General features: G+C 44.1%; 1 protein-coding gene across 1 annotated transcript in view; it reads right to left on the reverse strand.

Annotated features, from left to right (window-relative positions):
• Nucleotides 1-20,852, reverse strand: part of Polr1a (RNA polymerase I subunit A) — a 64,195-nt gene that overhangs the window by 35,193 nt on the left and 8,150 nt on the right. The window contains exons 5-13 of the mRNA XM_038319962.1: nt 20,374-20,459; nt 20,151-20,254; nt 16,217-16,324; nt 14,201-14,306; nt 13,807-13,969; nt 11,289-11,459; nt 10,854-10,976; nt 8,834-9,064; nt 4,084-4,338 (exon numbers count right to left, since the gene is read on the reverse strand). Coding sequence (XP_038175890.1) covers nt 4,084-4,338; nt 8,834-9,064; nt 10,854-10,976; nt 11,289-11,459; nt 13,807-13,969; nt 14,201-14,306; nt 16,217-16,324; nt 20,151-20,254; nt 20,374-20,459 — 1,347 coding nt within the window. The remainder of the gene's footprint in view (nt 1-4,083; nt 4,339-8,833; nt 9,065-10,853; nt 10,977-11,288; nt 11,460-13,806; nt 13,970-14,200; nt 14,307-16,216; nt 16,325-20,150; nt 20,255-20,373; nt 20,460-20,852) is intronic.

Below are 20,852 nucleotides of genomic sequence, written 5' to 3' on the forward strand. Positions count from 1 at the left end.
TGCATCTTAAGTTTTGTCAAGAAATTTCCACAAAGCTTTGGCCCTTGGAAAACAAAGGAAACAGAAGGGGAATATTATTCAAACAGATAAATGAAAAATTAGGTTCTTTTCTTTCTTTTTTTTTAAAATTAAAGTTCTATTCATCTGAACTTTTAATTAAGAGGACAACACAAACTCTACTTAGTACAGAGAACAGCCAACAGTGAAGGGACTTTAACTTGGTCCCACAGTTAGGCAAAGAAGACACAGGAAAAAATGAAGCAATGCACACTGTGAAATGTAAATGAAAGGAAGGAAAATGATCAAAGAAAAAAAGAAAAGTCCTAAAAAAGAAAGAGTCCTAAAGCAGTGGGCTTTCTGTTTAGCTAAAGCAACCCTGATTATTATTACTTTACCATTAATGATGCTGTACTTTTACAACCGTAAGTAAAATAAGGATTTCCCTCTCGATATTTATACTAAAGACTAAATAAAATTGATCAAAATCTTAACTATACTGACAAAACAAGCTGTTTGAAAGTGAAGAGCACTTGTAGGCCACCCCCAAGGTTCCTTTAATTCAAGAGCTGGGGACACAGCTCAGTGGGGCTGGGGACACAGCTCAGCAGAAGAATGCATGAGTAGCATAAGCAGGGTCCTAGGTTTGGTTTTTGGTGTTAAAAACAATTTTTTTAAAAAAATGTATTTGGATTCTGCTTATCGCCCTTAAGCATAAGCTGAACCTAAAACCCAAGACACGGGGCACACGCAGAGGTTCATATGCAGGCAAACAAGCCGGTCCTTTGCAGGGCACATCACAAAAAGGAAGCCTCCGACTGCTCTGTGGACTAGCCCATGCAAGCTCACTAGTCTCAAGACCTCAGGGTGCCCCAACTCCCCATGGACACAAAACTCAGGTCACGGTCACCACCTCACTTGCCACTTGCTGATAGTGTCCACCTTTGGTGAATGGGCTCAAACAGTCCCTGGTGTCCATACCTAGGCCCAAGCCCAGCCCCAGCCATCAAGTGAGGCTAAGGACTTAGAGATCTGAGTCTTGACCTCGACACTGATGGCAACTATTTCTCCTGTTTCTTCACCTGAAAATGGCACCTATTTCTAAGACTGCTGTGAAGCCTGCATAGGAAAATGTTTGTAAATTGCTGAGAGAGACATCATGTACTGACCAGTGTCCAGGGCCTGGTACATGATCGCGTCATGCTACTACACTCTGACAGCTACTACTGCTGTATTTATTCTTTCACTACTGTTATTACATGAAAAAGTAAAGAGCCAATTTTCACATTAGCAAATTATCTTTTCTAATTTCTGAGTGGTCTAGTGGGCTCAGAACTCGTTCCTGTATTTAGGCTTTCTGCTAATCAATGGCCTATAAATGTGGGCAGAAAAAGCAAAGGTAAGCACCAACTGGTACCAGGTAAGCTACAGTGATATATTAGGGTAACAGAATGCTGATGGGGGAGAAGAGATAAGGGGCAGACAATGCTGGGCAGCTTCTAGCATTCCCTGCGTTCATGTTTCCCTCTCTGTAGCAGAGCCAACACAGGGACCTGGGAGCTCCTTGTCCTCCTCTGACGTCAGTGACCTTCCTCACATGTAAAGTGTAGACGTTAGTAGTACTTACCTCTGAGGACTGTCAACAGTGGGAAAGAAGCGTGCACAGCACTCTGCAGTGTCTGGCATGGAATGCACACTTGTAAATGGTACCTGTGGTTTCCTTTGCTATTTCTAGTCTCTTCAGATCCCACCACACTCCAAATGAATGCTATATATCAGTGCCAAGAAACTGTACATTCTGAAAAGGCCTCAGTCCTTTGAATAGGTGGAAAAGACAAAATCGAGCCTGGAAAATACTCAGCCTTTCTCCTCAGTCTGGCTTTCTTTGCTCTGCTCCTCCCTTAAGCACTCACTAACTTCAGACCCCTGGCATGAAGTGAACACATCGGGGATAAGGAGCAATAGGAGAACATTATATCCTTCCCATACGTTCACTTGGACAACTCTGACCACATCATGCTGCCCAGGAGGAATAACCATGGCAGGAAACAGAAGGAATTCAAAGAGATGCCTTCATGAATTGTTGGGGAATCTCATCTGGACTCCTGGGATTAAGCTGCCTCTTAAAACAGGCTCAGAGATGGGAAAATGAGGTCAATATAGCAGGAAAGAGAGGGAGGAAGGAGGAAAGAAAACACTAAAGATATATGAAAAAGCCATTGGGAATCATACTATTTTTATTTATCTAAAATTACATATGATACATTTAAGTAAATGTGTATGTATACACACACATAATGTTCCCCTTGAGCCATGGACTATTAAGCAAAAACCAGTAATGAATGAATAACTCCCTTTTGAGCTGTTGGTCAGGGGAATCCAAGAGATGTGCTCTCAAATACAAGCTACTGTTAATGCCCCTGACTACCTCCCAGAAGTCAAGTCCCTATTGCTGAGACATCATGTCCTTCAGCCACAGAATTTAGAGGATCCAAACTAGATTTGACCCAAAAGCCTCCTTCCTGAGGACTAGTTTTCATAGAAGGTACTATGCGAGCTGCCAAGGGAAGGAAGCAACCTCTAGCCCTCCTCAGCTTTGATGCCCATGAACCACAACAAGGACCAGCACAGTAGGTATCTGTGCAATAACAGCACTCAAGTCTTAGCAGTAACTCACAGCTGTCTCACTGGACTTACAGCCTGCTTAAGAGAAAGAAAATCATGCCTGGTACTAGAAACCAAGATAACTACCTGAGCCTAGGAAGGTTATAGAAGCGAGTATCATTGACATTTTACTAAATTAGCTAATTTCTAACTGTATTCCAAATACTTATACATACACCCTCTCACCCCTCATCACAGAAAACTACAACTGCTCAAAATGAAGAGAACAGCTAACCTAGTACCTCGCCCAACTGAGATATAACTCTCTCTGTGTGTGTGTGTGTGTGTGTCTATGTGTGGTGGGTGTATAACCTATAACACAATTATTGCATCTAAGACACAGGAAACATGACAAAAGAGAGGATCGAGCCGGGTGGTGGTGGCGCCTTTAATCCCAGCACTCGGAAGGCAGAGGCAGGCGGATCTCTGTGAGTTCGAGACCAGCCTGGTCTACAAGAGCTAGCTCCAGGACAGGCTCCAAAGCCACAGAGAAACCCTGTCTCGAAAAACCAAAAAAAAAAGAGAGGATCGAGAGACTGTGAAAGCCAGAGCACCAAAAGCCTGCTGTGAGACTGTGTCTCCTAAAAATGATACGCTTTACCCAGGATACCTCAACAATACGGCTGCCTAAACAAGACCCGAACAATAATAACCACCACACATACGATCACGGAAGGGGAAAATCTTGTAGGGCCCAAACCCAAGACAAAGACAGTGAACTAAAGAATGCTGAGAGTGGGAGAAATAGTCTTGCCTAGGAATAAGTCCCTTAATTAGTTATCCAATACCAAGTGCAACACCCTGAAATCATATTGAATATAACCTGTTCAGTTCATTTTGTTTTGCATACAGTTAATATTTATGCACTTAAATACACACACACAATAATAACTAAATAGAAAGAAGCCATAAATTTGAGAAAGGAGTATGGAAGAGGCTGGAGGGAGGAAGTGATGTAATTATATTTCAACAAAAAAAAATTATAAAAATAAACAAGACTAACCAAACAAGAAAAATATGCAACCTTAGGCTCCTCATAACTACAGGATCAATCTTCTGTGGGTCTTCATATTTTGCATGCTAAATGCTTGCTAAACTAGTAAGTCAGAGAATGCAGACAAGTCTGGAACTAAATGCTATTAATTCAGCTACTGAATCTGGCTCCCTGGGACGGCTGAGAGTCAGAGGACCAGAAGTCTGCTGTGAGACTGTCCCAGGTTTTATCCTAACATTTTAAGTCACAACAAAACAAAAATGTTTCACTGATGTTAGGCACTAAGAGCTGAAAAACACACTGTGAAGAACCTAGAACCTCCTGTACCACACACTCCTGTCCTGGAGCTATCCACCAGCCAAGATCCAGACTCAGCACGCCAAGTCATGCTGGTGACGACCATGACGTGGTCTCAAGGTCAGACTTACCTTGGGAACAAGATACTGCTGATCAGTGCAGGCCAGGACATAGGCTTCAGCTCGGCCTAACTCACTCTGTGGGAAGTGGGCGTTCATCTCGTCTCCATCAAAGTCAGCATTGTAGGCTTTGCAGTTGGCATAGTGAAGGCGTAGGACCTTTTCTTCGGGCAGAATGTGGGCACGGTGGGCCTGGATGGAGGGTCTGTGCAAGGTAGGCTGTCGGTTCAGTAGGAGAATGTCCCCATTCTTCACGTGCCGGCACACCTGGGTACACAGGACGAGTAGACGAGTGACAGAGGGAACGTCTGCAGTATCACCGTCCCTCCAACGGCTTACCACACTCACTTGGGTCAGCTCTGTAGGCCTCGTGCTCTAGTCAACTAGATGAAAGGGGAGTTTTTGATCTGCAGAAAAGCTCTAGAAACTCTGAGAAATTCTCAGTGGGCCCCTCTGCTCAGAGGTGTAAGGATCAGACATCACCTTATCCAAAATGCACAGCTGAGCAGAGCCCTAAGCTCCTTTCTCAGAGTTAACAGAGAAACAGATAAAAAGTCCCCAAGACTGCATGCCTCCATGGATTTCAAAGAGCTCGACAGGTTTCCCAAATCCTCTCAAGGTCACACAAGAATCCCATAGTTTAGCAGTCATTAGTCCAGCTTCTCACAGAATATCCAAGACTCGGAAGACATGGCTTGGTGAGTTCAGTGACCCCAAAAACATTTTGTACTTCAAAAATTCAAAACAAATATAAAAACTAAAAACTGTCATAATCTTTGGGGAAAACGATCTGAAAATACCCCTTACAACATTCAAACCATTTCCTTTTAGCCTTTCAGGAGGGAGAAAGCATCAAGGTAAGCAAAAAGAAGGTATGTTTGTGCCACCCTGTGTACAGTAGGAAAGAAGTAGAAATACCCCAACCGTCCCACAGAAGCAGCAGTAAATCCCAGGGTATGCTCATCACAGAATGCTACACAGTGATAACAGATGCTAAGTTAAATCAATACTAGTCTGAGTGTGATGATGAAAGACGCATTAACGCAAAGAAAAAAAAAATAAAATAAACTGCAGCATGTAAGGAGACAGGAAATCAGCCCGACTGTGTCTAGGGCAGCTGCATATGGGAAAAGGTGATCAGTGCCTCACTGCTAGGCCCCTGGGGCATGGACTCAAAAGGAAGGGGAGTAAGGCACACAGTAATGTCTGAACCATCACAGTGACAGGTCGTAGTATTGTTCATATCAGAATACATACTACTTCTGCAAATGGATTTTTTTTTGTAAATAGGGACTTGCTGTGCTGCCAAAGTTGGCTTCAAAATTATGGTCCTCCTGCTCTGCCTGCCAGAGATGACTCAGTGTTAGATAAAGACACTTCCCACCGAGCCTGGTGGCCTGACTTCAATCCCTGGGATTCACATGGTGGAGAGAGCACCAGCTCCTGAGAGCTGTCTTCTGATTCTACACACAAACCATGGCATGCGTGTCCCCTTACTTCCTCTCCAGTAAATAAATTTAATAAGAAAGCAGGAAAAACTGCACAAGTGATATGCTCACTGAAGGGAAAAAATAGAAGATACAAACTTTAAAGAATAAAAAGCACAAGTAATTTTCCCCATCTAGACAAACACTGATCAGACTTCCCCCTTCAAACCCACTCCGCTGTGCTCCTTTGACAGAACACCGTTCTCTCAAAGCTGATTTAAAACCCAAATGACACTTTTGAAAACAACTACATCAAGTGCCCCAGAGGACATGGACCCTTGGTAACCGTCTCTCTTCCTCAGGTCCCCTCTGGGCCACAGCAGTTGGGAGGTGGGAGGAAACAGCTCTAGTATCCTGCTGTTGCCGTGTGTCTGAGGGCACACTGAGAAGCTGGCCTGTAAGCTGGTCTTCGGGCTGTGAAGAGATTTACTTCTTCCCTCCTTCCCATAGACCTTGTCAGTTCTGCTCAAGTTCCGTCAGAGGAGCACAGGGCCCGTGTTTTCACTTCCCAAGGAATCCAACCTTTCTGTGCCCACACCACTGTGTCCTGCCTGTGTTTCCAAGGAGACCTGACCTCTGGGGATTCCCATGAGCATCTCTGCTCAAGGCACTGGCTGGCTCAGTGCGTCACAGCCTGAGGTTTTCTTTCCTTAGCGTCTCAAGGGAAAAGTTGGCCAGATCTGTGGTTCACTCTCAAAAACACAGGCTGCGCCTAGGATCTGAGTCTAGCGAATCCAGCACAAGCAACTTCACTGCAGCTGGGAAGAGATGTAGGCCAGTCTGCAGACAGTGGCCAAGCCAAACAAAAACCTGGAGCACAGGGCACTCCCCTTGCCAACCCAAACCAAGGCCTTTCCTTTCTCTTGTCACTAAATAAACACGATGGTGAAAATTAGTGTGCCCTAGAGCTTGGGTCAGAGTTTGCAAAAGCAGGCATGGGGCCAGAGGCTGCTTAGGGTAGCTGCCAGGCAGAAAAACAAGCCTACGTTATCCTGACCACTTCCTTCTTGATGAGGCCCAGGGGAAAGGACAGGGTTACCTCTGTCACATGGAAAATGACCTTTCCGCAACCCTTCCCCCCTCATCTAACCTGTAAATTAATCCTTAGTCTCCTTCTGAGTCGCCTCTCGTCACCTCTCCCAGGCCTTCTGTCCTGAGCTCTGTGTAGTAAATGCCCAAACTCTTTCAAATGACAAATTAGAAGTGCATGAATACAGAAGTCGAAGTATCCTATATTTACATAGCATTATTGACATTTTGACATGAAACTTGCCATCCCAAGTTGCAGGACCTGATGGGAGGACCACTTTTCTTTCAAAGTCTTTTCCTGTCTTTGCACAGGAATGGGGAACTCAAAACACAAGAGAGATGGGCACACACACACAGGGATAATAAAACGTGGTGAGAGCAAGAAGCAGGGAAAGGGATAAGGGTACAGACTGTGTGCTGGGGAACACATCAGGTAGGTACCTAAAGAATACCATCTGCAGCATGGCTTCCTGGTTTATAAATAAATATTTTCGCAAACACATTCATTTGTCTACACTTGCTTTTTACACTACGTAGTTAGAGCTGAGTAGTCACAATAGTCTGTAAGACCAATTAAAGTTGAGATATTTACTATGATCTTGGTTGGGCTGAGACTTGAAGGAACAGCAGAAATCAGCCATGGAGTCATACGGAGGGCAGAGCCCCAAGCATATGCAAAGCCTGAAAGGAGATGGAGCCAGCTGCAGAGAGCATCAAACAGTTTGGGTTGAAAGGTGGGACCAGTGGAGAAAGCAAAGACCACAGGAGGCCTCATGACCTTGGTAAGGGTTTGAGCCCAAGTAGGAAGATAATCAACTGAGCCACCCTAATTCACCGTCACTGCTATTCAAGGAATCTCTCACTGGCACCATGCGATCCCTAGCACACTGCAGCTGAGCATCCTCCCTCAGTGGAGCTCCTGTCCTACTGTTTGCCCAGCCCCACCTGAGCCCACAGAAGTAACCAGGTCACCTGAAGAAAGCACCCTAGTGCCTCCGCATTACCCTTACACCCCCATATTGTCAGACTGTTTCTGACTGGCTTTTCCAATGTCCCTAGCTACTTACTGCCTATTTCCTCAGCCCGAGGGCTCTGAAATCTGTCTCCCTCTATGCTTACAGGTGACTTTGGCTTCACCCTAAAGAACTTCATAACTACATACAAGAAACAAGAGCAGACACAAACCCATCAAGTCCAGTCTCATCGCTCCCTAACTTCCCTGCTGCTCCCCAGCTCACATTCCCAGGGGACCTCCTCTTCTCTCGTCAATGTACTCTGCTCAATGGGTTTAATGTTCTGACAGCTTTTTCTTAATTCCATGGTCTCTCCCATCTAAGCCTCACACTTCTACTGTTGACAGATGGACCCTTATTTTCTCCACAGTCATCTCAAATCTAGAAGGGCTAAAAATGGTCTCTTTCCTTGAGGCCCACCCTCTTCTCTCCTGATGGAAACTATAGCTTCACATTCCTCTCCTCTCAGCAGCCCCCAGGGCATTGTCGTGGTACTAGGCCTTGATTCCCTGGCAGCCCCGAGGGCTCACTTCTGGCTTACAGCAGATATTTATTGGCAATCCCTGCAAAACCTGAGCGCACAGTGGGACCTCAGTTCTAATGACCCCTCATCATGCACTCTTGAAACCTTTCTCCTCACTGCAACTGTTTAAGAGAACAGGGAGATTATTCTACATTTGCCTGGATTCATCAAAGTTAAGTGAAACAAACCTCGCTGCTTCTCAAATCCCTCACATAGTTCCGAGCAAAAAACCTGACAATGTACCAACGTAACAAAGAACAAAATTGGTATCTTGACCTATCTATCGGTCTGAATGGTGTCCCTATCACCAAAGCAAAATGGCATAGAGTAGAATTTAATTCAAGCAGTGTTGCTTTTCTGATGGAGTGGAACTACAAAAACAAGGAAAGCAAGAGGACCGGCCTATAGTGCTGCTGCCAGCACCGAACAGCAATAGGGACCAATGGTCACCATGCCAAGCCCAGAGTGTTTCTGCTCTTCCAAAGTTCCTTCTAGGCAGGTGAGAACTTTGTCAAGTTTGTACCCATTATTACAAACAGCCAATCTCAGAAATGCTAATTCTGTATGAGGTCTGAGTTCAAATTGTATTTCTCCCTAGCTCCAGTGAAGCTGCTCCTGATGAGTACCACCTTTCAAGTAGCCCTTTGCAAAGGTAGCATGCAGGAACCAGAAGGAACTAATCAGTCCTGACTAAACCTTCATTCACTCACAATTTTTGTCCCGTGGGGCTTAGGAGCCCCTGTGGCTGGTGTCAAGAGCTGTTTGGCCACAGCTTCTCGCTGTGTAGCATCCACTGCGCTCAGGGCTGTGCGACTGCCATCCTCATTGATGACCATGGAGGCTCCTGGGTGCACGTTGGGTCCATTAATGACTGCTTGTCTCAGTTCCTGCACGTTCCAGGGGGTAACTGGCTGAGGGTAGGTCAGTTTTGTGGCAAATACCTAGAAACAGGATTGCATGTTAAAATTCAAGATGGGCAGACAAAGGTTCCAGGAATACAGAACTAACGAACTGTAGGGACCATCCGCTTAGCCAAGGCTTTTGGTAGGCAGAATGGCGCCTGTCTCCTTTGTGGAACCATTGTGCTTTGCTTGTTCCCTTAAGGGAACAGACTGAGTAAATGATGCATTAGTTTCTTAAACGCACGCTGAAACTTCCTGATTTGCCAATAAAATCAGGGTCAACAAAGGAGTGGTATGGGGCACTTGCTTGAGAGCCACCGTACCCCTCCACATCTCAGCAGGCATCACTAACTGCTAAGGGTACTTGTGCTGAGCCCAGGCGTAGCATCAGTCAGTGGCATTTGAGAGAAATGGATTTGCAATTCTGAGACCCGAGAACATTAAAGAGTTCTTCTGTCAACACTAGACTGAATCCTGCTCTAAAACAGGTGAGTTCTCTACAGTTAAGTGAGTTTCTGAACCACTGATTTTTTATTTATCTGATACTTCAACATATACACAAGTGCATCAAAGACTTTGGAGTTCAGGAAGTTAACACCCCAGGTCTTGTGCAAGAGCAGTGTAGGAGCCCTGCCATGCTCCCACCTCTTTAACTTTGTGCTAATGGACTTGTCTACTGTTTGGTCACCACTTGGCCCAGAGCTTTAGGAGACACTAATCTGGTGTGTGGTTTCCTGCCAGGCTTTAGCTCCTTATCTCCCTGTGGGGGAGGGGAGGAGAGCTGCAGTTTTACCCACTCTGTTCTTCCTAGTTATCCTGTAACAACCCCTGGCCTCCACTACTCTGAGAACCGGAAGAGAAGGGGCTAGTAGGGTGAACAGCATTAGAATCTTTCCTCAGGATACAAGCCATTAGCAAATAAACCAGACACATTAGGCACTGAGGTCAAAGCTAGGGTGGCCTCTACATTCTGTCTGAGAAGAAAACGAACATGCCTAGGCCTTTCCTCCTAGGGCTTCACACCTAAGAATACAGTTAGCTTTCACAATGCCTTTCTTTGGTATAGAGTCCAGCTTTCTGCTGCAAGGACCTGTAGTTCCTGGGAGCCAATGAACAGGGTAGAGCCTTCTCTACCTCTTCTTGACACAGCAGGCTCTTGCCCAGGAAGCCAAAATGTGCTGGAGAATCACAACACTTTAGCTCTGCTCATTAGCAACTTCCCCAAGAGATGCAGGGTGGCGTGTAAGGAAATGAAACTCTGCACAGAGGGAATTAAACCATCTTCAAATTATTGACCTCGAGGCCCATTACGGAGGAAGTCTGCCGGAGAGTTGCTGCTAATGAGCACCAAGGCTTTAACTGGTGGGGAAGTGAGAAAAGGAAGCTGGCCAAGGGAGCAAATGGGTGGACAGGCGAGCCACTCACCCCGGAACTGGGAGGGACAGGTGACACACACATGTTGCCCTTCTGAGGGCTTGTCTACTGTCCACGGTCAGACACCCACATGGGATTGAAAGCCCATTGCCCTCTCCTTTTCCCACCATGGACTCAGCTGGACATGGAAGGTTTAGAAACTAGGTTAAGACTGACAAGAATAAGATACAGATACAGATGTGGAATAACCTCGGGTAAAAGTCTTCTAAAAGGATAGCAACACTGTTATGCACCTCAAGTTCCTTCCCTACAGGTTCCTCCCCACATGTGAAGCACTAGACGCTCTCCCCACTGCAGCTATGATCGACCAGCAAACTCTGCCCCCAGACCTCTATGGCACACCAACTACCTCCCAGCTACCACCAGCAATATGAGCCTCTCCCCAACAACACACCAAGGGAATCCCAATCTCATTGGTGTTGATGTACATATCTGGGCAAATGACCGAACGGGCAGCATAGTCGACTCGCTTTCCCATCATGTGCTTCCGGAACAGGCCTTCCTTCTTCTCAAGGATCTGTTAGGAGCAAAAGAAGTGACAGTGACAGAACACTAGATAATTCCACTATGTTTACTATTTTCTTGCTTCTGTGGCAGTGTGTATAATGTGCATTTATAAACGTGTGGATGGGAGCTAGGGACGTAGACCAGTTGTAAGCTATGTATTATGGACCCTCACCAACTTGTGATGCGAATCTAATTCCCTACTCACCTGTCTTATGCCAGGGTACTTTTCCAGTTCCCTGCTCACCTGTCTTATGCCAGGGTATTTCTCCAGTTCCCTGCTCACCTGTCTTATGCCAGGGTACTTTTCCAGTTCCCTGCTCACCTGTCTTATGCCAGGGTACTTCTCCAGCATTAATTTGTCCATCTCACTGTCAAATACAATATTGACGTGGCTCTGAAGGCGAATCCAAATGTTGTAAAGCTTATCTGTGAGAGACTGGCCTGGAAGCGTACTTAAAAAGGATCGGTCGATAGCAACTGAAGAGTCATTTTCCTGGGAAGACAAATCCAAGGAATTAGAGAAAAACTTGTTTTTACTCAACCTAGTTCTGATTAAAAAAAAAAAGAGATTGGCCTTTTTAGCATTTTCGGCAATGCTAAAACTGGAGTTTAGCCTTTGAAGCTGACAGATGATGAACTAAACTTGTCATATGTATCAGTACACATCAGCCCCATTATATACCTATCAGCCTGTCTCTTTTAGTAGTAAAGTGAACTCAGAATTCATAAGCAGAGCAACACTGCGCTACGCACCCGAGAAGCTGAGGCAGGAGTGTATTGAGACCCTCCTGGACTACATAGGAAATCCTGTCTCAAAAACCAAAACTAAACTAAGATTTTTTTAAAAAAATGTGTGTGTAGGCTCCTATCTTAAGCTTCCTAATGCCCTGTGCACCAAAATAAAGAGAGCCTTAGCAGCCCTTCCCTTGGGCACTCCACTTCTGAGGCATCTACCAGACAAGCGAGTTTCATGTGGAGTTGCCTCTTTAGTTAAAGGTTTAGGAAAGCGTGATTCGGTGAATTTATACAAATGCAGGTGGGATGCTGACATGCAGGAGCTCCAGCCCAGCACCACAGAAACTGTGTGATGGGACACACTTGTAATTCCAGCACGTGGCAGCAGGAGGAGTGAAGTCTAAGGTCAGTCTTGGCTATACAGTGACTTAAAGGTAGCATGGGGTACATGAGATGCTATCTCCAAATAATAATAAATAATAACAATAATAGCATTACTATTATTTTAATGTAGGTCAAATAATTTCTTAAAAAGAAAAAAAGGCTTCCCATATAGTACTGTATGTCTATAAGTCCTAAAGTGGGTTAGATTAAGTTGTGGGCTGATCCTCAAGCTTACATACTTATCTAATCACTTAAAAATATTTCTATCCCTAGTCCTGTCTCTTCTGCTTCTGTTATCTGCTCAGGAAAGAAAAGTATAGAGATCCTAGGGTGTCTTAGAGCACCACCTACTGGTCAAATTTGGCTACAACTGGCCTAGGTGTTACATGTCCTCCACTGTACTTTAAATGAGAGAAAAAAACCTATCAGTGTATCAAGGTTAAGGGCAGGTGATGATCCATGATTATAATGTCATGGTGATAATTTGGGTTTGCCCCCACAACCAAGGAATAAAGGAATCATCTAGGAGGGTACATGTAGTTCTGCAGGCAACATTATGGTCTCTTTCATCATGTGCATGATGGCAGAGGCATGTAGAGCTGAACCCATGGCCTATATAGCATTTGCTGATTCGAAGCCACATGATTACTGTTGAAATGAACAAGATCTTGTCCACTGGCTTCTAGTCCCTAGGAACTGCTCCCGGGAGAGCACTGCTATGGGAATACAAACTGGGAAAAGGACAAGAATATGTCTAATTAATCAAAGGGAAATTGGTTTAAGAATCAAGATGGCACTGGTTCTTCTACAGAGATCAAGCCCTGTTATTACAAAAAAGTTTATCTCTACTCTGAAGGGACATTAAAATAAAATTCCTAGTTCTAGTCACTGGATTTGGTTATGTTATGGTCTTTTGTTTCCCGTACTGGACCAGGGTCTGTAGATGGAAACTCTCTTACACTAAAACCTGTTAAAAGCACGCCTATACTGACTGAAGTAAACTTCAGCAGAACCAGAGAAAGTTTCAAGGAGCCATGCAAAGCTAAGTGCCCATGGGGCAGTGGTGTCAATTTGTGATGTCACTGTCTAATAGCAGAACTGTCTGAGTAGCTGGCAGGGAGTCTGAGAGGCTGTCTCTCCAAAGCTGGAGAAGGCCATTTCTATTTGCATCCTGACTGCATTTCGGGGCTGAGAGTGACTTTAGTAAGTATTCTAAGTACCCAATTCAGCTTTATGTTCACTATAGAGTTAGTATAAGATCCAGAATAATGAAAGGGGTAAGGAAATGTCAATAGGAACAGTCTTATTCTAGAAAACCCATTCTATATTGTCCTGGTTGCATTGCTGAAGTCCTTATTGAGCCTAAAACACATATTCTTAAAGCCCAAGGGAAGACTGCTTGCCTTAGAGCATCCTAGGTGTGAAACCTCACCATAAACTACATACACTTTATAGTGGAGATGAGTCCCAAGAAATCAAAGCGACGGACGAAATCATGGCACTGTCATTGGATACAGAACCTAAACTACACCTAGATTTATCTAGAATCAGGCCTGTGTTTGTCCCAACAATCATACTGCCCACCATGGGTGCTGTCCACTGAATTAACATCTTGCACAGCCATAGGTTCTGTGCCTGCAAAGGGTTAGAACCAAGTGTGTAGTTCTTATCACACCAATCAGTAACCAAGCCTATCATATCAGCACTGAGGCAGCCCTGACCTTGTCTGTGGTGAGCTCTGTCACCTCACAGGGCAGCTTCTGTTCTTGGGCCATCAATGCCAGAAGTTTCCGAATCAAAACTGCATCCTTCATGACAGCTTGCAAGTTCACCGTCTGGCCGTTAGTAAACATCTGGTCCCCCAGGCGGTTGACGGGGCGATACCTGCAGAGTGACATAAGACTCTTCAGCCTCTTAACCTATTTACTGAATTAACACAACACAACCAATTCAACCAACCATCCGTGTCTAGGACAACCAAATAACAAAGAATGCTCAGGCCACTACCTGCAGCCTTGGGCTGACAGTTTGATTTCTCAGTGCTCTAACCTTTCCAGTCCTTGCTCAATACCTCTGCCCACCCTTCTCATGCAAAGTTAAGTTCAAACATATTACCTGGAAGGCGGCACAACTATGAAATCTAGAAAGAACATACTAGGGTTGAAACTGGACTCCATGCCAATATCATCCAATCCCGAAAAAAGGTAATTCAGGAAGAATCCTGCATTTGAGATAGAAACCAACAAGACTATTTAAGCCTACGTATAAAGATATAAAAATATCACTGAGAAAATAAAATAAAATAAATAAAACAAAACTAACAAAAAAAAAACCCCTCAAGGTATGGCGATGTGGGAGGTCCTTCTGTATATGTGTTGCTTTTATTGGTTAATGAATAAAGAAATTGCTTTTGGCCAATGGCTTAACAGAATATAACCAGGCTGAAAGATATATATAGAGAAAGAGTAGGTGGAGTCAGAGTGAAGCCATGTAGCCATAGCTGGAGATAGATGTGCCAGAACCTTGCCAGTAAGCCACAGCCATGTGGTAATATACAAATTAATAAAAATGGGTTAACGTAAGATATAAGAATTAACCAGAAATACGCTTAAGCTATTGGCCAAACAGTGTTGCAAATAATTTGGTTTCTGAGTGATTATTTCAGGTATGGGCAACTGGGAACAAACAAGCAGCCTCTACCTATAGTAAGGGATCATATGTAGTTAGAAAATAGTTTTTCATAAAAACTAACCAAACCCAACCTGGGTATATGACAGCTTGTGTGCAAGTTAGATGACAAAAAGACACTCAGGGACAACAAGTAAGTAAGAAATGAGCTGTGCAGGAACATGAAATTGTTATAACTCTCTTGAATGTGTAACACATAATTAAATATTTGCTACTTTGGACTCTAGACAAAATTAGTCAAAATTAAAAAAAACAAATCAGGTCAAAATAAAGTTTAGCCTTTTAAGAACAAAAGATAAACTGGGCAGTGTAGCCTTTAATCCTGAGTTCGAGGCCAGCCTGGTCTACATAGTAAGTTCAAGGACAACCAGGGCCATATAGAGAAACCCTGTCTCAAAATCTCAAGGGAAAAAAATGTAACATCCTTTCCATGGGTATGCCAAGGCGGGTCTTCTGCAAACTGGATCAAAGACATATTTTTAAGTTTCAGGGGACCTCCAACAGCTTGGAGAAAATAAATAAAACCTGCCACAGACAGCATCTTGCTAACTTGCCTACTCTTTCATTTCTGATAACCTGTTAACGCCACGCTTGTCTGTGAGCACTCAGCAGACCAGAGGCAGTGTCCTAGAACACCCTCTCGGAAGAGGGACGCAAGGGCTTGAGTATCCTGCATAGACTGATACAGATTTAAAAGAGAACAGAGATTTCCCTTTCTGCAGGGAACTGAAATGTACAAGAGTTCATTCCTTGATTCACAAAATGAATTACCATAGAACATTTAAAAGATTTTTTTCTGGGGCTGAGATGGAGTTCAAGACAGGGTCTCAGTATGAAGCCTCAGCTGTCTTAGAACTCACTCTGTAGACCAGGCTGGCCTGGAACTCAGAGATCCACCCGCCTCTGCCTCCTGAGGGCTAGGACTAAAGGTATGCATCACCATGCCTAACTAAAACATCTTTTTTTTAAAAAAAAACATTATTTAGTTTTATTTATGTGCATTGGTGTTTTGCCTGCATGTATGTCTGTGTGAGGGTATCAGATCTTAAGAGTTATAGACAGTTGTAGGTGCCATGTAGGTGCTGGGAACTGAACTCGGGTCCTCTGGAAGAGCAACCAGTGCTCTTAACCACTAAGCCATCTCTCCAGCCCCTCAAAACATTTTTTTAAACTGGCATTTAAAAATAGATGACAATGAAACTTCCAGAAATGTATCAGCGTAGGAGTGACTGGACTCGGGTATATCAGTTTCTTGGTGCTGGGTGTGACTGCCCTGCTCCTTTACGGCTCTAAGTCAATGTGCCCTGAAGCCTGCCCCAGACGTACGGATGGATTCAGGTGAGAGTTACATTAATTAGAACTTTGGTTAAGGAAGTAAGAGGGTGGGCTAATGAAATGAATCAGGAAATCAAAGGCCACAGACAGAGGCTGTTTCTCTAGCACCTTCATTCTTCCAAATGGCAAAGAGATGCTCTTGGGCGCTGCTAGGCGTCAGGTACCCTCGCTTCCCCAACAGAGCTTCCTCAATTCCCGGAGCTGCAGGTACTCCTTCTGTAATGAGATAGATCCATTTTTTTTTTGTCCCCATCCCAAAAAATTTGAAACTTGTCCACAAACGTCAAACTTTTCAACCCAGATTTCCACCTGTACTCTAATTTCCAGAATAGTGAAAGCAAAACAACACATCATATAAAACCATAGAGGCAGAGCAAGGATGATCGCCACTAGCTCATAGTATTAATGGAACTATTTTCCGTTTTAAATACTCTTCTCCAGTACTTTGGTTCACGTAAGTACTTTACACGACACTGGAACTTTGCCAGGAACAACGGTGCAGGCCTATCATCAGGAGGATGATGCAGAAGGATCATGAGCTGCAGGACAGTGTGGGCTACACAATGAAGTATTATCCCAAGACTACAAAAATCTTCTATGGATTTCTCTTCTCTCTTTTTCTTTCTTTTTGGTTGTTGTTATTGTTTGCTTTTGTTTTTTGAGACAGGGTTCTCTGTGTGTAGCCCTGGCTGTACTGAAACTCTGTAGACCAGGCTGGCCTTGAACTCACAGAGATTTGTTTACCTGTGCCTCCCAAGTGCTGGGATTTATTTTCTGCATGGATTTATTTTCACCAGAACTCTGTTCATTTGGTGATATCAGAGGAACACATGAACAATTGCTACCAAGTTTTCATCTAACTGACCACTATTCTATTTGTTACTGAGACTACCTTATACAGCCCAGGCTAGCCTTAGAATCCTGAGCCTCCTTCCTCCACCTCCTGAGAGCTGGGTTTAGATAGTCTATACTACCAAGCCCAGTTTCAATCACCAATTCTTTTCCCCTGTTTTTTTGAGACAGGGTTTCTCTGTATAACCCTGGCTGTCCTAGAACTTGCTCTGTAGACCAGGCTAGTCTCAAACTCAGAGATCTGCCTGCCTCTGCCTTCTGAGTACGTCACCATGCCTGGCTCCAATCACATTTCTGGTTGCATGAAGTTTCCTAATGTACTTAACCATGCTTTTTTTGTTTGTTTGTTTTGTTTTGTTTTTCGAGGCAGGGTTTCTCTATAGCTCTTGTAGACCAGAATGGTCTCGAACTCACAGCGATCTGCCTGCTTCTGCTTCCCAAGTGCTGGGATTAAAGACATGCGCCACCATCACCAGGCTTTAACCATACTCTTCTATTTGGACATCCAGCTCGATTCTAGTGTTTTGCTTTTCTAAATAAAATAATGGGCTGGGGTACTAATTACTGGTAGACTATACCTCACACAAATGAGGCCCTGGGTTCAATGTTCAGTACTGTATGAAAACAAGCAACATTATCTTTATACATATGGTATTCATCAGAAAGGGTTACAGAAGCAGAAGTAATACTTGTGGAGATTTTTTTCTTTACTGTGTGAATGTGAGAACACGTACCACCATGCATACATGGAAGTCACATTATGAAACTTTGGGGAGCTGGTTCTTTCTTCCAGTATGGGTTCTGGGGACAGAACATAGATTTGGACCCTAAGCACTTTCATTCACTGAGTATTCTTGCTAGTCCCTGTGTGAAGATTTCTACAGATTCAAATATACCGACTTTAGAAATATCACCTTAGTAGGTGGAGTTGGCTTCTCGGACTAGGCAAGATCTTTGAGAGGCTGATTACTAGCTATGCACAGATTAAGTAGAAAATTTTATTTAGGGTTGCCATTTAAGAGGCCAACTTCTAACACTCAGATGAAGAACAAAAGCAATTTAAGTATCCTGTAGGCTCAAAATTGTCAGCATTTCCTGGATGCTATACTAAAATGAAGCACTGCTCAATTTCCCCTTTTCTGGATCTATCAGGCAGGAGCTATGCTGTGCTTGTGCTCCCAGCACCAGGGAGTGGCTAGTACACAGGTGATAGCTGCCAGCAGGGAACAAACATTCTGCATATTCTAAACTATTCATAAACAACATCGCTGTTTTACCGTTTTGTACTTTTAGCTAATCTTTCCCTTAACTAATAAAAAATAAAACTGATTACTCTATCGTGGAGTGGGTGGATGTAACAGTGCATGGCATGGTGAAGGGCAGAGGGCCACTTTCAGGAGTCAGTGCTGTCTTCCCACCATGTAGGACCTGGAGATTGAACTCAGGTTGTCTGGCTTAGCCGAACCATCTCGCCAGCCCAATGTGAGTAAAAAATATTTAAATGTTATTTATGCCGGGTGTGATGGCACACACCTTTAAGCCAGTACCTGGAAGATAGAGGCAGGATGACCTCTGTGAGTTCAAGGACAGCCTGGTCTACCCCGAGAGTTCCAGGACAGCCAGGACCATGTAGAGAGACTCTGTCTCAAACTCCTTCTAACCAAAGAGTTATTAAATAAAAAACAAAAACAAAAACAACAAAAAAATCAATCCTAAAGCCAAAACAAAGACTGCTATTTTCTACAGGTTTCTAATGCCCAGCCTTTTGGTTGCACCTTATTCTTGCAGTTACAGCAAAAGATTGACTCACATGAATGGGCTTCGTTGTGCCCAGATTATGACCCCCAGAGAGGTCCAGACTGTAATAAGCAAGGTTTAATCAGCATAATACAAAAATGTTTGGAACCCCTGTCTCTAAATGACCCCGTTACAGCGAGGTAGAGAGAGGAGTTGTATCTCCTCTGTGGGGTAAGCTTTTAAAGGGCGTAGGCTTTTTGAAGCTGCTTTGGACGGGTGTAAGGACTTTTGCTCCCTCCCATCCTGCTAAGTAAGCTTTCTCCTTGTTCTGAGAACAAGGCCATCTTTATCAGCCTGTACCAGGTGGCCACACATAATTTCTAGGGTGGGAGAAAAAAGGCCACTATCTTCCTAAAAACAAGCAAGTCTGGGTTTCTATTTTTAAAAGATTCTGCTAAAAAAGTTCCTTTCCATCCCTTTAAAAATAAGGGAAGAGGGTCCTACAGGCTTGACTAAAACAGGCTACGTTCCCTGGCACTGCCCCCTAACTGAGGTTAGTCTCTACAATTCGGAACATCTGTTTTCAATGTCTCAGCGTTTTCTACAATAGACTGGGGGTCGCGGAAGCAACTGTCAAGCGTCAGTATGAGGAAACATTTCCATAGCCATTTGCAGCTAAGAGAAGGAAAATCCACTCTTGTGCTGTTAGCTGTTCACCATCAAACAGCACTTAGCAGTCTTTCAGGGTGTGGGATCTCACTCTGGGTACTAGAAAACAGAAAGGCCATGACCAGAAAACCTGGCACGCTTCAAATGAGTATGTAAGTTAGTTAATAGAGCCACACCTACGCTAGTGCTGGTGAGTGCTCAGGGAACTCTAAAGTGTTGCAGCTGGACAGGCGGAACAGAGGTTTTACAGGATCTCACTGTGCACCCTGTAAGTCTAAGGTGAATCTGCAAAGGTTATTAAGAATGAGTACACAGAGCCAGGCAGTGTTGGCACACACCTTTAATCCCAGCACTTGGGAGAAAGAGGTAGGTGAATCTCTGAGTTTCTAGCCTGTTCTACAGAGTGAATTCCAGGTCTACACAGAGAAACCCTGTCTCAAAAAAAAAGAAAAAAAAAAACCAAAAAAAAGAAGAAAACAAAAACAAAGCAGCAACCATTGTCAGAGTCTCAAAATAAAAAAAAGATAAAGCCAGGCAGTAGTGGTTTACGCCTTTAATCCCAGCACTTGGGAGGCAGAGGCAGGCAGATCTCTTTGAGTTCAAGGCCAGCCTGGTCTACAAGAACTAGTTCTAGGACAGGCTCCAAAGCTACAGAGAAACCCTGTATCAAAAAACCAAAAAAGAACAAAAGAACACTCATTCTCCAGACCCAAGAAGCCAGGACTCACCTGAGGCGACACATGAGAAACATGGCTAGAGCTCCCTAGAGACCCAGCCTGCTTACCTGGGGGCTCTGCATCCTTCTGGCCAGTTTTTTTGTGCACCGTGGCTGGGTATGTAATTGTTAGCTTACTGTTGTGTTCCTTTCGAACCACTGACCGTCCAGTCCTACACATGAGAATATGTGTGGGGAGAAACAAACCCCAATGAGACATTTAGCAATGGTGCTGGGCAACTGAGCAAAGCAGCTCAACCAGGAATGGGAAAGGCTGGTGGACAATACTCACTTGCAGTGGGGACATCGCTTAGCGGTCATATGCGTCCTCCAGAAGTTAGCAACGAGTTTGCTCCTGCTTTCGCAGACATTTTTCACCTGTTTAAAGTCAGAGAATGTTATGGTGCCTTATTTTAGGTAGTCTCACTTTGTAGCCCAGATTAGCCTAAAATGTGTGAGATCTTTACTGTAGTACAGATGTGTACTCCATGCCTGCACTGCAGTGTCATTTGAGGAGATTACAATCTCTATGTATTTAGCAGTTCTCCACTTTTATTGTAACTGGAGGAAATCATCCTGGTAGCTTGAATGAGAAAAACCCCATGTAAAGTTCAGGCATTGAATACTTGGTCCCTAGTTGGAGGCACTGTTTGGGTAGGTTATGGAACCTTTGGGGATTTGGTCTGGCTAGAGGAAGTATATCAGTGGGCACTGTCTAAGAGTTCATAGACTTGCTCCACTTCCACTTTGCTCTCTGCTTCGTATTTGCAG

Source organism: Arvicola amphibius, chromosome 2 (assembly GCF_903992535.2).
Source record: "Arvicola amphibius chromosome 2, mArvAmp1.2, whole genome shotgun sequence".
NCBI lineage: Eukaryota > Metazoa > Chordata > Mammalia > Rodentia > Cricetidae > Arvicola > Arvicola amphibius.